The sequence below is a fragment of the Phyllobates terribilis genome, unplaced genomic scaffold, assembly GCF_046119375.1.
Source record: "Phyllobates terribilis strain yellow unplaced genomic scaffold, ASM4611937v1 Scaffold_1__5_contigs__length_1240528914, whole genome shotgun sequence".
Taxonomy (NCBI): Eukaryota; Metazoa; Chordata; class Amphibia; order Anura; family Dendrobatidae; genus Phyllobates; species Phyllobates terribilis.
The window spans coordinates 616,864,557-616,881,833 of NW_027362761.1; the positions used below are offsets into that span (position 1 = coordinate 616,864,557).

Genomic DNA, 17,277 nt, shown 5'->3' on the forward strand with positions numbered 1-17,277 from the left:
GGTAACATAGACTGTAGAACAGGAAGGTTGCTCAGGCACCTCCCCAGCAGGGAGGAAGCAATATATATGTAATGTCCCACAGCCATCGGCTGGGCATGTAATAGCAAGTGCGCTGGCCCTTCAAGAGAACGGGAGCGCGTGCGCCCTAAGGACACGACAAGAAGCCCTGCTGGAAGCAGGCGGAGCACGGGGGAGGGAAGCGCCGGCGGCAGCGCAGGTGAGTGAAGTGACACGCTGGAGTCCCTTGCTGTCAGAGCATGGATCCGGTGTAGCGCTAACAGTACCCCCCCTTTACGCCCCCTCTCTTCAGACCATCGAGGAAGTTCCGGAGGAGAATCAGAGCGTGAATGTACGCCTTAGGGGCCAAATCCCTTCCAGTCAACAAGGAAGAAAATCTTGCCTCTCACCCCCTTCATGGCCAAGATGTTTTCCACCTCAAAAACATCATCCAAGGCGGCTGGCATGGGCGTGGTGCAAGGATCCTTGAAGAAGGGGCTCAGGACAACAGGCTTCAGCAGAGATACGTGGAAGGCCTTCGTAATCCGTAACAAAGGGCTAACTTCAGTTTATAGGAGACCTCGTTGATCCGCTTCAGCACTTCGAAAGGACCAATAAAACGAGGGCCCAATAATATAATAATATATAATAATAATAACAACTTGTAAGAGGGAACCTTCAGCCAGATGTACCTGCCCGAGAGCCTTACCTTGTCACCAGGGCAGAAGCAAGGAGGATCCAGGCACCTTTTGTCCTCATGTCTCTTCATACTTGCGGAGGACGCTTCTAGAGTGGCTATGGTGTCCTCCTACAACTTTACAATATAATTGGAGAGGACATCTGCCGCAGGGACATCAGAAGGAACCGTCAACAGGAGGGAAACCTCGGGTTGCCGACCGAAAACAATGTAGAAAGGAGACTTTCCCGAGGCTTCACCAATGTTATTATTGTACGAGAACTCAGCCCAGAGAAGTAACTTCACAAAATCATTGTGTTGGGCATTGACGAAGTGTCACAGGTAGTTACCCAGGACCTGGTTGACACGCTCCACTTGCCCATTGGACTGAGGGTGATAGGCTGAGTAGAAGTCCAAGACGACATCCAGATGCTTACAGAGAGCTTGCCAGAACCTGGAAGTGAACTGCGGACTTCGATGGGACACAATGTGACGAGGAAATCGATGCAGACGGAAAATATGTTTGATGAAGCTGTCAGCCAGTTCGGGAACAGACTGAAGAGCAGACAACGGGGTAAAGTGCTCCATTTTGGAAAAGCGGTCTACAACTACCCAGATGACGAGGCAGCCCTCGGATATTGGCAAATCCGTGATGAAGTCCATAGCTATGTGCTGCCACGGGCCAGACAGTATGAGTAACGGCAGGTGAGAACCTGAAGGAAGTAGTCTCGGGACTTTATTGTGAGCACAAATCTAACAAGCAGCCACATAGGCGTAGATTTCCCTCCTCATGGATGGCCACCAGTAGTGGCGAGAAATCAGTTGCAGCGTCCTCCTTTGTCCCGCTTGACCAGCCACCTTGGATGATTGGCCCCATGACAAAACTCACTCCCTCTCTGATTCGGCTTGAAGGGTTTTTCCTGGGGGAATTCGCGACAGGTTGACTGGAGCGACAGTAACCATCTTTGACAGATCGATGATTAATTGAGGATCTTCCTCTTGGTCCCCGGACAGAAATGAGCGAGAGAGGGCATCAGCTCTGATATTCTTGTCACTGGACCTGAAATGTAACAAAAAGTTAAAGCTGGCAAAAAACAAAGACCACCTGGCCTGGCGTGGATTAAGTCTCAGGGCAAACTGAAGATCTGTGTAGATGACCACCGGATAGACTGCGCCCTCCAGCAGGTATCGCCACTCCTCCAAAGCCATTTTAATGGCGAGTAACTCCCGGTCATCGATGGAGTAATTACGCTCTTGAGCGGAGAAGGCCATAGAGAAGGAACCGCAGGACACTCGGTGACCCGAGGAGGACTTTTGAGTGAGTACAGCCCCAGCCCCTAACGGGGATGCGTCCACCTCTAGGAAGAACTGTTTGTTCAGGTCCGGATGATGTAGGATGGGAATGGTGGAGAAGGACCGTTTCAGAGAGCGGAAGGCCTCCTCAGCTTCAGGGGACCAGTTCTTTTGATCGTCTCCTTTTTGGGTCATGGTAGAGATGGGAGCGGTAAGAGTGGACAAGTGAGGAATGAATGGTCGATAATAGTTAGCAAAGCCAAGGAATCTCTGAATTGCTTTGACTCCAACGGGCAGCGGCCATCTAAGGATGGAAGAGACTTTCTCAGGATCCATCCTGCGTCTGGCATCCGAGATAACGTAACTCAAGAAGGGACGGGCGGACTGTTCAGAAACACACTTCTCATACTTGGTGCAGAGTCGGTTCTCCCCAAGATGCTGAAGAACTTGCCGAACTGCTCGTCTGTGGGAGGCCACATCCGGAGAAAATGCCAAAATATCGTCAAGATACACCATAACGCAAGAATAAGGAAGGTTCTGGCAGATATCATTGACTAACTCTTGAAAAACTGCCGGTGCGTTACTGAGACCGAAGGGCATAACTCGGTATTCATAATGCCTGTCCCTGGTGTTGAAGGCAGTCTTCCACTCATCTCCCCGGTGAATGCGGATTAGATTGTAGGCGCCTCTTAAATCTAATTTGGTGAAGATCCTGGCACCCCTTAATCGGTCAAACAACTCAGGGATTAGTTGGATAGGGTATACAAATTGCCTCTTCAGAGAAAAAGAGGACTTGAACTCTATAGCGCCACCTATTTATTTTTCACCGTGATCTGCTTGAGACCCCTATAGTCTATACAGGGTCGGAGCGATCCGTCTTTCTTTTTAACGAAGAAAAACCCAGACCCAGCAGGAGAGGAGTACTTCCGAATGAACCCCCTGGCCAGATTCTTCTGAATGTATTCTGACATAGATTGGGTCTCAACTAGAACCGTGGATAAATTCTGCCTCTAGGTGGTGTAGATCAGGGAATCAAGTCAATAGGGCAGTCATACGACCTGTGAGGCGGCAAAGTCTCTGCTTCCTTCTTGTCGAATACATCCGCAAAGGGCCAATAGGTGGACGGCAGACTAGGCAGCGAAGCTGGAGAAGATGGCGCCTTAGATAGACGTACAGTGGTCAGACACTTCTCATGGCAGGAATGTCCCCAGCAGAGCACCTCTCCAGTCCCCCAGTCCTACACAGGTTCGTGTTGTCGTAGCCATGGTAGGCCTAAGAGAAAGGCATGAGACAAGTGGGAAAGAACATAGAAGACTATCTTCTCTGTATGAAGCATCCCGATACGGACCTCAAGCAGCTCAGTAGCCAGATGAACAGTCTCCCGAAGAGTTCTCCCATCGATAGATGTTATTGCCAGAGGGTTTTGGAGTGGACGGACTGGGATTTGGAAGCGATCCAGTACAGCCTGGAGGATAAAATTTCCTGCTGCCTCGGAATCCAAATACGCAGTCTCAATAAACTGGGATTCACCGGCTGTCACGGCCACAGTAAGGGTCAGGGGTAGAGAGGTGTCTTTTCCGTCTAGGGAGGCCTCTCCTACCAATCCTAGACGCTAGAGTTTTCCAGCCTCACCGGACATGCCTCCACAATATAGGCACTGGCCTTTAGCGTGGCGATCCCTCTGTCGCTGACTGGCGAGGGCAAAGCGGTTGACCTGCATGGGTTCAGGTGAGGCCTCGACTGGGGACAGCGAAGGAACAAGCAGCCTTTGGAAGGACGGAGCCAGGCTCCGCGATCCTCTCTCACATGCCACCTCTCAGGAACACTCTCGGAAACTAAAGTCTATACGGATGGCGAGGGAGATCAGGTCCTCGATGGTAGTTGGTAGGTCTCGACCAGCTAGCTCATCCTTAATGGTTCCGGAAAGCCTGTCCCAGAACCTCGCCACCAAAGCTTCGTTATTCCATCCGAGTTTGGATGCCAGTGTGCGGAAGCGTACCGCATGGTAACCCACAGATGAATTGGAATGACGTAAACAGAGAAGAGCGGAAGCCGAAGAGGTGGTTTGCCCGGGTTTATCGAATACTTTGCGAAAAGACTCCAATAATGCTGGCAAATGGAAGATTATCAGGTCCTCTCTCTCCCATAACGGATTAAACCACTCCAAGGCCTCGCCTCCAAGGTGCGACATAAGGAATGCTACCTTTGTTCGGTCCAACGGGAAGAGGTGAGGAAGAAGTTCAAAATGTAGCCGGAATTGATTGATGAACCTGCGGCAGAGCTTTGGATTGCCGTCAAAGCGTGGTGGAGCGGCAAGTCGGGGGCCTGAACCTCAAACTAAGCAAACAGACTGAGAAGGTTCCGAAGAAGACATGGCTGCTTGAACATGAGGGGACTCTGGAGTGATGTTTAAGGCCTTCAACTTGGTAGTCAGGGACTGTAACTGCATCGACAACTTCTCCTGCACTCCTTTCTGTTGGCAGAGCTCTTGGTACATGGTCTGATCAGACTGGATGCGGGGTCCAGCTGAGCCATGGCCTGAGCAAACTGTCACGAATGTGGTTTTTGGAACCACTGTGCCACGGACCGAGGAGTGCCTGGAGGGGTGTAATTAGGGGCCTCGCCCAATCCGACCCTGGACACAAGGAGGCTTTACGACGCCGCGATCCGAGGAAGGACGAGGGAGGTAGCGGAGGCGCTACTCCAGAACAGACCAATTAATGAGCAGCAACTGGACCCAGTAGGACAGGCAGGATGGTGCCCAGGAGCGGCAGACAGGATAGCACCGGAGCACGGCTTGGTTTGCACCGGAGTGCGGCAGGCTTGGTTTGCACCGGAGTGCGGCAGGCTTGGTTTGCACCGTAGTGCAGCAGGCTTGGTTTGCACCGGAGTGCGGCAGGCTTGGTTTGCACCGGAGTGTGGCAGGCTTGGTAACGTGGACTAGTACGAAATATACACTGTAGAACAGGAAGTTTGCTCAGGCACCTCCCCAGCAGGGAGGAAGCAATATACACTGTTCAAAAAAATAAACGGAACACTTAAACAACAGAATATAACTCCAAGTAAATCAAACTTCTGTGAAATCAAACTGTCCACTTAGGAAGCAACACTGATTGACAATCAATTTCACATGCTGTTGTGCAAATGGAATAGACAATAGATGGAAATTATTGGCAATTATCAAGACACCCTCAATAAAGGAGTGGTTCTGCAGGTGGGGACCTCAGTACCAATGCTTTCTGGCTGATGTTTTGGTCACTTTTGAATGTTGGTTGTGCTTTCACACTCGTGGTAGCATGAGACGGATTCTACAACCCACAGAAGTTGCTCAAGTAGTGCAGCTCATCCAGGATGGCACATCAATGCGAGCTGTGGCAAGAAGGTTTGCTGTGTCTGTCAGCATAGTGTCCAGAGGCTGGAGGCGCTACCAGGAGACAGGCCAGTACACCAGGAGACGTGGAGGGGGCCGAAGGAGGGCAACAACTCAGCAGCAGGACCGCTACCTCCGCCTTTGTGCAAGGAGGAACAGGAGGAGCACTGCCAGAGCCCTGCAAAATGACCTCCAGCAGGCCACAAATGTGCATGTGTCTGCACAAACGGTTAGAATCCGACTCCATGAGGGTGGTATGAGGGCCCGACGTCCAAAGATGGGGGTTGTGCTCATAGCCCAACACCGTGCAGGACGCTTGGCATTTGCCACAGAACACCAGGATTGGCAAAGTCTCCACTGGCGCCCTGTGCTCTTCACAGATAAAAGCAGGTTCACTCTGAGCACATGCGACAGACGTCACAGAGTCTGGAGACACCGTGGAGAGCGATCTACTGCCTGCAACATCCTTTAGCATGACCGATTTGGCAGTGGGTGAGTATTGGTGTGGGGTGGCATTTCTTTGGAGGGCCGCACAGCCCTCCATGTGCTCGCCAGAGGTAGCCTGACTGCCATTAGGTACCGAGATGAGATCCTCAAACCCCTTGTGAGACCATATGCTGGTGCGGTTGGCCCTGGGTTCCTCCTAATGCAGGACACTGCCAGACCTCATGTGGCTGGAGTGTGTCAGCAGTTCCTGCAAGATGAAGGCATTGAAGCTATGGACTGGCTCGCCCGTTCCCCAGACCTGAATCCGATTGAGCACATCTGGGACGTCATATCTCGCTTCATCCACCAACGTCACGTTGTACCACAGCCTGTCCAGGAGTTGGCGGATGCTTTAGTCCAGGTCTGGGAGGAGATCCCACAGGAGACAAAGGGAGAAGTTTTCCTGCTGGGGCGACGCATGGCACCTTGTTCCTGGCACAGATCTCGCATGCCTTAACATAAGCTTCAACATCCTTACCCAAGGATGGCCACAAATACTTCCTGCTCAACAGGTGACAAGTCGCCTTAATGCCCGGGTGGCCTGCTGTGACCATGACACTCTGAGTAAGCCCAACCGTAACTGCACCGGAATGAATACAGTAATTTATCATGTGGTGTGCTGGACGAATCCATCCCCTGAACCTTAACCACCTCCCAAGCTAAATTGACAGAAGAGACTACAATGCCCTTTGAAAGAATTAAATCAGGTTCCGTAATTTCAGACTCACTAGGACAAAGACTCTGAGAGAGAGCATCTGCCCGAACATTCTTGGTCCCACGGAGGTAAGAGATCGAAAAATTGAATCTGGTTAAAAACAAAGCCCATCGGGATTGTCTCGAGCTCAGTCTCTTAGCATTCTCTTAAATACCCAGATTCTTATGGTCAGTAAGCACCATGAATGGGTGCTTAGCTCCCTCAAGGAGATGCCTCCACTCCTCCAGAGCTAACTTTATGGAAAGAAGTTCACGATTGTTGATGTCATAATTGATCTCGGGAGGAGAGAATTTCAGAGAAAAAAAACACACAAGACCTCAAATGCATTAGTGTGGTGGAACCCTGGGAAAGCACCATTCCCACCCTTATCTCAGAGGCATCCACTTCCACCACAAAAGGCTTATTGACATCAGGCTGGACCAAAACTGGAGCTAAGGAAAAGGCCTTCTTAAGTGAATTAAAGGCCTTTCTGGTCTCCAGTCCCCAATTAGACACGTCTGCCCCCTTATGGATAAGATTGGTGAGAGGTTTCACCACCTTGGAAAAACCCTTAATAAAGGCTGAACCCCAAAAATGCTGCAATTCCTTGAGGTTAACCGGTTGTGCCCACTCCAACTCTGCTTTCACCTTCTCGGGGTCCATCCAATACCCCGTGTAGGGGACAGAATGAGTCCCAGGAACCCCAACTCCTGCATTTCAAAAACACATATTTCTTTTTTTACATAAAGATAAGGATCCTCCAATCTTTTCAGGATAGTGCGCACATGGTCCCTATGCGCAGCCAGGTTCCTGGAGAAGATGAGGATATTATTGATGTACACAATAACACAAATACCCATAAGATCATGGAAAATATAATTTAGAAGCATCTGAAACACAGCTGGAGCATTACGGAGCCCCTAGGGCATGACACAATACTCATAATGACCCTCGGAGGTATTGAAAGCTGTTTTCCACTCATCACCCTGCTTGATACGAACCAGATTATAAATCCCCCGGAGATCCAGCTTAGTAAACCAACTTGCCCCACCAGTTGGTTCAAGAGGTTAGGGATGAGTGGGAGAGGGTACTGATTACGCACAGTTATACGATTAAGCTCACGATAGTCAATACACAGTCTCAAACCGCCATCCTTTTTGGCCACAAAAAAGAACCCCTGGGGATAAACTCATTTTTCAAATTTTCCCAAACATATTCCCTCATGGCTTGCCTCTCTTTGTCCCCTCAAGGAGCTGGATGGAACAAGTTCTATGTGGAGGTAATTTCTGGGAGGCCTCTTCAGAGAACACCTGTGGGAACTTTGCCACATACCACGGGACCTGGGAGGTGGAACCTACTACTTTAGGAGGCTTCATAATACAAAGGGATTGGCAGTTGGAGGACCACTTAACAATATCCCCCTTTCCCAGTCAATAATAGGGTTATGAGAATGAAGCCAAGGGAGACCTAACACCACAGCAGTAGGACGATCCTGTAAAATAAAAAAGCATGCTTTTTCCTTATGCTGACAGCCTGTGGTGATAGATACTAGTTTGGCGGTGCGATACCCAATACGCGAAGGGAGAATTATCAAGAGAAGATAATGTTATAGAAGCATCCAAGGAGATAAGATGAACCTCCAAATCCTTGGCCACGGCAGCATTCAAAAAACTTATCTCAGCCCCGCAATCAACAAAAGCATAACCCTCCACACTCTTACCGCTAAACGTGATGACAATAGGTAACAGTAATTTTTTTGCTAGGGGTACCTATGCGCCTAACTGGGGATACCCGAACCCAGCTAGGCACGGTGGTTTCCCGCCTGCTCCAGACAAGGACATTCATGAACCAGATGGCGTGAGGAACCGCATAGAAGACACTGTCACCGACACCATCTTTACTGCCTTGACTCCCGAGAGCTACCAATGCCAACAAGCTGCATGGGTTCTCCCTCAGCCTCAGTACCGGTGGAGGGTATAGATGAACTTAGTCCTTGGGACAATTTCTCCCGACATCTCTCCCGTCTTCATCGATCAAGTCATACAGCTAATGTCATAGCTGCCTCCAATGACCAGAGAGGAGAGTGCTGCACTAACATATCTTTAATATGGTCATTAAGCCCAGACAGGAAGATACTATGAAGAGCGGTATCGTTCCACCCAATCTCTATGGCCCACTTATAATACTGGGAGCAGTAGTCCTCCACAGTGAGGTCCCGCTGACACAATGTCTTAAGATGGGATTCAGCTAAGGCCACCCGGTCCGGTTTATCATAAATCTGCCCCATAGCCTTAAAAAAATTCATCCATTGACGAGAGTATGGGTGAACCTGAAGGTAAAGAAAATGCTCAAGACTGGGGATCCCCTCTATGAAGGAAAATAACAAGACCCACCGAGTACTTTCATTCCCAGAGGAAATAGAGCGAAGTTGGAAATATAATTTGCACCCCTCCTTAAAATTATTAAATTGTTTCTGATCTCCCCCCCCCCCCCCAAAAAAAAATCAGGCAGGGGCACCTTAGGCTATGTTCACGATGCCCGCCAAATCCTGGCACATTCCCAGAAGACTCTGCATCTGGTCAGTAAGCTGCTTGACTGGATCCTTTTTTTTAGATAGATAGACAGATAGATATCCTACTCAAGGACCAGGTGAGTAGCTCTGCAACAGCCCCAGGAGGTGTAACCAGAAGAGAAAATGATAAAAACCCCTAAATAGATAGCAACACTACTGCCAGCACCACTCACCACCACAGCACATAGGAACTGCAATCAACAGCAAAGGACTGAGCAGGGAACAGGGTTAAATAGACTGTCGAATGATCAGGTGTTGCATACCTCCCAATCATCCCCAGACAAACACTCCCTGCTAGCTGGCACGGCAGAATGGACACAATCCCACCACTGCCTAGTGTCAGAACCAGAATCGTCCTGCGTTGCCTGGCAAGCGGGGAACACGGCATCCCATGTTCCCCGGCCAGAGAAATCAGTGAGAGACACGGCGTCCCGCTTCTTCACACATCCTATACAACACCAGAATGCCATGCTCCATAAGATTGGGATGGTTTCCCTGCACACGTAGTAGCTCCTCCTCCAGGGTCAGGACAATGGCAGCACCGGCGACCAGAGTGGCGTAGCACCGGACCTGATCTATTCCCAGGTGGGAGCACAGAACCACAATTCCTAACAGGATGTGACGAGGTTCCTTTTAATACCATCACTTGTATGCAGTGATATGTAAAGTTGAGTTCCCCAGTGTCGTCTCTGTACTTTAACGTCCTCTTTTTGCTGCGTTCATCAGTCATATTAATAGGGCATCATTCACCCATCATATGCCGGAACAGTCACGTTTTGTGTGTGTGACCGGACACTTAAATAAGTCATTGGTTATTATGCAGATTGTAATGTTCCTCCATGTGTGACCAGCGCAGAACACGTCAATCGTCGGTACCTCTGTAAGTTCTACATTTTGCACACGGGCTGTGCTTCATTCAGACTGTATGTGGACTCGGGACCCCTGTTCTAATGATCGATGAGGGTCCCGAAGGTGACCATTCCACCATCAGCTGTGGATAGCGGAGAAAAGTTTTAGTCTTGATCCAAACTCTTTATTTTATGTCTCGGGTATTGCTGTCTTATAATCTGGGTCCTTTTCTGTGAGTATTAACCCCTTAGTTTTCTACCAGAAAACAATTAATAGTTTTCCCCAGTGTTCTGGTGGACACAATGCCATCTACTTTATAAATGTAGACGGCTGTTTTGCGGGGTGAACTATAAAAGCGTTTTCTACAAAAATGCATGAAACAAATGAGTTTTTCTTATCACCAGCTGATCATCACGCAGGAGGAATTTTTTTTTTTCTTCTTGGATAGTTATTTTGGATCTGTCGATTAATATTTGGTATAGAAGATCTCCAGACGAGAAGGCTGTGGAGGAATCTGATTTTTTCCATACGACTTTGGAAATGACCCTCTAAAACACAGTGCAGTAAATTCTGTTCCTGAACCCCACCGAAAATAAGGGGTCATTGACTACAAATAGATAGCGTGCAATTTTTCATTACGTTTTAAAATCATAGTCTGATATGAAGCTTTCATGTTTAGATGCAGCCGGGACTCCTAGAGAAATCCTAAGAGTCCTGCTTCCCTTGGCCACACAGTGGTTCACAGCTTCTCCTTCCTGAGCCTGATCAAAAATTCTCAGGGTGACCAACATCTCTGATGCCTTCAAATAATAGTTTTGTGCTGTATCTCCAGTCTGTACGGTACCATTATCTGCACATGGATCAGAGTTTGTAGCTTTGATCTTTTGTTTAGTACCGGTAGAAACTTGGTCTTGTTCCGCCTTCCATATTGCAGTCTTTCTTTGTGTCCTTGTTTGTAGTATGTGTTACATGATCTAGTTTCCTTCGTGTGTGATGTTGTGTCCATTGCTTTAAAGGGAACCTGTTATGTCAGTAAAACGCTATTACCCTGCAGGTACGAGGGTTAATGACATTCTAAAGTCATGCGGCCGCCGCACTGAAACCCCGGCTACTGGGAGGAAATTAACTTTATTCCTCCCAGCAGCCCCCAGTTTTCTCTAACAGAGGCCCAGCTCCATCACTGCTCAGTACATAGTGAACGGCGGCTGTTACCGCGTCCCGGCATTGACTGACAGCCGGCTCAGCATTGCATCTGTACTCGGGATGCAGATACTGGTGAATATAATGGTGGAGTAGGGAGCTGTTGGCTCAGTCTTCCACCATTCAGCTTTGTGTCTCAGCAGCGATGAGGTCATTAGATTGCGCCTGCTGTGGAGCCTCAGTGTCCAGAGCGAAGTCTGGAGCAGCACACCAGGAGACCGGGAGTGAGGGGAGTAATGTTTTTTTTGTGTATGTTTCAGATAAACTGCATATCGATATGGCTGTTGCGTGGCCGTCTTTTATATCCTCACCCACTGATCTCAGTTGTGTGATCACTTCCAGCATTACTTACTTTATGTTCTGCTGTGTATCCTTTTCTTTGCTGAATTTCATTTGGTACAGTTCCATTGCTGTTTATCCTGGATCTTTATTTATTTATTTTACTCACTTCTATAGCGCCATTAATTCCACAGCGCTTCACAGACATTATGGGCACTGTCCCCATTGGGGCTCACATTCTACATTCCCTATCATTATGTCTTTGGAGTGTGGGAGGAAACCGCAGAACCCGGAGGAAACCCACACAAACACTGGGAGAACATACAAACTCCTTGCAGATGTTGTCCTTGGTGGGATTTAAACCCAGGACCCCAGAACTGCAAAGCTGCAGTGCTAACCACTGAGCCACCGTGCTGCCCAGATTTTGCTTCCCTTGTGCCTTTTGCAGTGTTCTCGTGTCGTATGTGGACCAATCAGTCATACTACACTAATAAGCTTCTAACGGCTCTTGTCTGTTTTTCTTGTCCCATTCCTGAGTATTAATCAGTGGGCTGTCTGTAGTAATAATTTTTCACACGTCGTATCTGGACAGTAATATTTCCCTTTTCTACTTCCATAGCTGGTACTTGTCATTATTCAGTTTGGTCTTTGTAAGTTTAAAGGGTAGCTGTGCTGTCAAATATCTTCAGAATAAAGTGTCCTTGGTGTACAGGAGGAATAAGACCATTTCTGGCCATTATGTGATCTATATTCTGCATTCTCAATACTTTTCCTCTCTCCATGCTTATCTGTAACTTGCAATCCACTATTTGCTGGGGGACGAGCTGCAGTGATTTTTCCCACAGACAGCCCAGAGAATGGGATTCCTGCTCTTCAATCACTTTTTAGCACACATAGACAAGCTGCAGCAACACTGAGGACGTTTTATAGCTGAGCTGAGCTGTCTTGATCTGAATCAAGCTCTGATGTGAAATACCCATTACAGAGCTCTGCTCCCATGTTTTTGTCTCCCTTTAATGTGGTGTAAGTTGACCCTTAGTCCTGCTCCAATCACTTTAGCACCAAGAGGTGATCGGGGCAGGTCATGGCACATCTATTGATACCTGTAAGATGTGTGTAGGATTGCCAGGTATCCTGTTACCAGTCCCGCTCACGATTCCATACGGAAGTGAGTAAAGCAGAACAAAGTTTTTTTTTTAATCACGAGGAACCTTCTCCTGATCAATCTGAGATTGTTACAATTACTTGGAAAGGAGGCAAATTTTTTTCAATGTGGTGAGTGTGGAATACACTTATCAAGAAGTTTAGGTGCTTTATACACACAGAAGGATTTACACAGAGGGGGAAACCATACTCTTGTTTAGAATGTGGGAAAAGCTTTACACATAACGGTGTTCGGTTCCTATTGATTAATTCATGTCCGTCCATTTGTTCCAATGGGCCATAGATTACGTCAGCTCAGAAGCTTTCCATGCACTGACCCTCTGCTCAGGGGGGGGGGGGATGGCTGCAATATAGAATTAATGGTTTCACAGATAAATATATATATATACAGAGGGTCGTGTATTCAGCTTCTTATGTGGTTGTGTCTCCACAGATGGATCCAGGAGGAGAAATCCACCAGAGAGATGTCCCCGTCCTCTGTATCCCCAGGACTGTCCAGAGGAGAATCACAACATCCCGGTGGATCATCAGGTAGATGACACTGAAGTCCCCACAACATCTGACCATGAAGTGATGGGACCGGAGCTCATCTCACATTGTTCTTGTCTTTTTAGGATGAAGATCAGATTGATATTAAGGTTGTAATTATCGATGATGCAGAAGAGATGGATCTATGGGCAGATCAGCAGGGTGAGGAGGGGAGACTGTCATGTCTGTTCTGTTGTCACCTACTACTATTCCCATCATCTCATCATCACATGACACAATCTATTCCGTCACTGTGTGTCTCCTACAGATGGATCCAGGAGGAGAAATCCACCAGAGAGATGTCCCCGTCCTCTGTATCCCCAGGACTGTCCAGAGGAAGGTCACAGTGTCCCGGAGGATCATCAGGTAGACGATGCTGAGCCCTGTACCGGATCTGTATATGGGGGGAGGTTTCTAGTTCTGCAGTTACCAGATGTCTTAGATTTTGGATATTTCTTGTATTACATCTGAAATATCAGGGGGAAGATCTGATAGATATCAAAGTTGAGGATGAAACCGAGGAAGAACAGAGGATGAGGGGAGGTCAGCAGTGTCTGAGTGACTGGAAGAAGGGCACTTCAATAGGTGTTGCAGGTATGTAATGAATTTAGAAAGTAAAAACAGAAGTTTTTACCATTTTAGTGCTACATCTGCTGTCCTGTGCGTAATGCACGACCAAAAGGACTTGGGAACAAACCTACAAATTCTCCCCTGGGTGTTCTATGAATCCTGTCCTATACGAGTTAGAAGTCTTTCCTTTCTACTTTACCTTTCATTTATATTCATGACCGGCTTAGGATCCAAACGCTGCATCAAAAACTGTTGCATTTAGAAAGAACAAAAAAAAGGCTGTATTCAAAACTACCCTTAAAGAAGTTGTTCCTTTTCAATTAAATATCTACCCTGGTTGCAGTTTGTTATAAAACAACAAATCGTGCTGTACTCACCCTTCCCGGGCCACTGGTACGTCTTCGCCACTGCTCCTGGCGTCTTTCTTGCATTGGCTGCGGCGCTGACGTCACTTTGATAGCACGGCAGCCAATCGGTGAGCTCAATTAATCAACAAAAAAAAGACCCACATATTGTATACAACGCGGAATAAGGGGCCGGTAAAACAATGCCGGGCCCAAACCACAAAAAAGCCTACTCAAACAGCAAGATATCATAAAGGAGAAACATGAGTATTTATGGCATAAAATGGATTTTATTAGAAAATATTCTTATTAAAATGACAATAGTGTAAAGTACATAGTAGAAACAACAAGACATGGGAAAAATGGATCAGGTCAAACGACACCATGTCAATACACAAGGGGCCCCAATATATCCAATATGGATGACACAGGTAAATATATACGTGTATGAGTTACTATATCTGGGTACGATTTAACAGCCTCAGTAGGAAGTATGCACCAACATTAGGGTTACAATAGAAATGAATAATACCCATAGAGTCTCACCACAAGACAGAAGGGGGCCCGAGAGGTAGGACAGAGTGTCACCGAGGGCTACGGAGGTAAAAGGTCTTGCCCCAACGCGCGTTTCACCTGGGAGCACAAGGCGCCTCTTGAGAAAGTCCCCTGTGCTCCCAGGCGAAACAAGCCTGCAGGGGGCAGAACTGGACTTGTCAACTTGTCTCTCTTCCAGACGGAGCTTTTAGAGTATTATTTTCTATGAAACGCCGAAGCGCATAAATCTTACTGCAGTATACACGGATTCCCTTTAAACGGTGTTTTATCAGAGTGGAATCGCACACATAGAGTTTTTACACTAGTTTTGAATGCAGTTTTTTTTTTAGCCTGAACTATTATTGGTTCAGAAAGCATGTGGCTCTTTTTCCTCCAGGATCCTATTACAGCTTTGGGTAAAAAAAACTGCATGAAAAAGTGCAAGTGTTTGTGTTCACCCGAATAGGAATGTTTTATATACTTTGGTTTATGAAGAAACTTACAAAATCCACTTTAATCTTAACAGAAAATCGCATTAGGAATTCTGAGGAAAATGTAATTTTATTGCTCAATTATAAAGTAGAAGATGAAGATGCGAAGCAGCTGTCTTCAGGACTTGATGTGAATTTGGGACTTCGCAGTTCAGATCTAAAATACAATTTCCTTTATCGTGATGACTATTCTACTGACCAATCTCTTGTTACTAAAAGTACACGTCAGAAAGGAGGCAAAAGATTTCAATGTAGTGAATGCGGAAAACACTTTACAAGAAGCTCAAGTCTTTATACACACAGAAGAATTCACACCGGGGAGAAGCCATACACATGTTCAGAATGTGGGAAAAGATTTACAGATAAATCAACTCTTGTTATACATAAAAGAATCCACACAGGGGAGGAGCCGTATTCATGTTCAGAATGTGGAAAGCGTTTTAAAATAAAATCAAGTCTTGTTAAACATCAGCGAATTCACACAGGAGAGAAGCCGTATTTATGTTCTGAATGTGGGAAATACTTTAGAGATAAATCAAATCTAACTGAGCATCAGAAAATTCACACAGGAGTGAAGCCATTTTCATGTTCAGAATGTGGGAAAAGCTTCACCTGGAGAGCAGATCTTGTTAGACATCAGAAAACTCATACGGGAAAGAAGACATTTTCATGTTCAGTATGTAGAAAGTTCTTTCCAGATCAATCAATTCTTGCTGTTCATGAGCGAAATCACACAGTAGAGAAGCCATTTTCATGTTCGCTATGTGGGAAGTCCTTTACATATAAATCAGGTCTTATAAAACATGAAAGAATTCACACAGGAGAGAAGCCGTATTCATGTTCTCTATGTGGTAAGTGTTTTACAGCAAAATCAAGTCTTGTTATACATGAGCAAATTCATACAGGGAGAAAATATTCTTGTTCAGAATGTGAAAAATGTTTTATACGTCGATCACATCTTGCTATGCATCAGAGAACTCACACATGAGAGAAGCTGTATTCATCTGCAGAATGTGAGAAGTATTGTAGAGGTGGATAATGCCTTATTAAACAGGTAAACTCTCACAGGTGAGAAGACGTTTTCATACATGACATGCAGGAAATGTTTTTTTTCACATCAATCAGATCATGTTCTACATCAGAGAAGTCACACGGGAGAGAAGCCGTATTCATGTACAGAAAGCGGAAAGGGCTTTACAGGAAAATCAGATGATGTTAAACATCAGCAAGTTCACACAAGGAAGGAACAGTACTCATGTTCTGAACGTGGGATATTGTTTGGTGACGGTGACCAAGTTTGCTTTTTAACAGTCACCAGATTCCTGCTAAGTGAAGTGATGCCTGAAGCCAGACTAATGTTGAGAATATGTTAAATATTTTGATATTTTGCACCCAAATAAAGTCTGGTTAACCATGGGAAATTTCTTAGAGCCATAATTATGTTGAAAACGTGGGAAGTGGTTTTCAGAAAAATCAGAATTAACAGAGGTGAGAAATCCCATATAATTTTCAGAATGTGGTGAAATTGTAGAAGTCGTTGTTCTTGATATAGAACTGTTAATATTTTCTTATATATTTTGTTTAGTATTCAATAGTCTCATTTCTGTTTAATATTTTTCTTAAGGTTTCATAATTGGTCTAATATTTTAATATACAATGCTTTGAGAAACTCTGTGTTATGAGCAGTGCACCAGAATAGGCCTGATAGCTAAAATTCTCATAATATATTTCTGAGAAGGAGGCGGCTGGTGGAAATATCCAATGGGAACTACATTTGTCAGTAAATGATATCAGAAAACTGCTCACATGGGAATAAACAGAATTGTTTATGCTCGCGACCGATGTGCATTCCTTCCTCCGATCTCTCATCCTTCGTGACTGATAGGGCTGAGCCCCACAATTTGGCCTCACTGGTGATCCCGTAATCTGACTTTGAGTCAGAGCAAAACAGCTACAGCATTCTGTATGTAAATTTGTTTACGAGGAAATCAAATTTTGAAATGCATCAGAGAATCCACAGACAGAGGAAACCATCCTCCTGTTTAGAATGTGGAAAATGCTAAAAGTAAAATAGGATTTAGACCATGTTCACACGTTCAGTATTTGTAAGCCAGAACCAGGTGTGGGTGAAAAATTCCGAAGCGGTGACTTGTTTCTATTATACATTCCCTCTTATTGTCCTACTCCTGATTTTGGCTTGGAAATATTGATGAAAAAAAAAACAAATACT

General features: G+C 46.2%; 2 protein-coding genes across 2 annotated transcripts in view; one reads left to right on the forward strand and one right to left on the reverse strand.

Annotated features, from left to right (window-relative positions):
* The window catches only part of LOC141272882 (uncharacterized), a 556,358-nt gene that overhangs the window by 407,610 nt on the left and 131,471 nt on the right, over positions 1-17,277 (reverse strand). The gene's annotated exons all lie outside the window — the stretch shown is intronic.
* On the forward strand, positions 7,461-16,530 carry LOC141153573 (uncharacterized). The gene is made up of 6 exons (XM_073638555.1): positions 7,461-7,582; positions 12,988-13,111; positions 13,195-13,270; positions 13,377-13,474; positions 13,588-13,702; positions 15,083-16,530. The coding sequence occupies exons 1-6, from the start codon at positions 7,461-7,463 to the stop codon at positions 16,033-16,035; spliced, it is 1,488 nt and encodes a 495-aa protein (XP_073494656.1). The 3' UTR covers positions 16,036-16,530.

Excerpts from the sequence above, each read along its gene's own strand:
- LOC141153573 (XM_073638555.1), top strand. The coding sequence starts at position 7,461 with ATGACCCTCGGAGGTATTGAAAGCTGTTTTCCACTCATCACCCTGCTT. Across the intron at positions 13,112-13,194 it reads ACATCCCGGTGGATCATCAG|GATGAAGATCAGATTGATAT; the intron begins GTAGATGACACT and ends TTGTCTTTTTAG. Across the intron at positions 13,703-15,082 it reads CACTTCAATAGGTGTTGCAG|AAAATCGCATTAGGAATTCT; the intron begins GTATGTAATGAA and ends TAATCTTAACAG.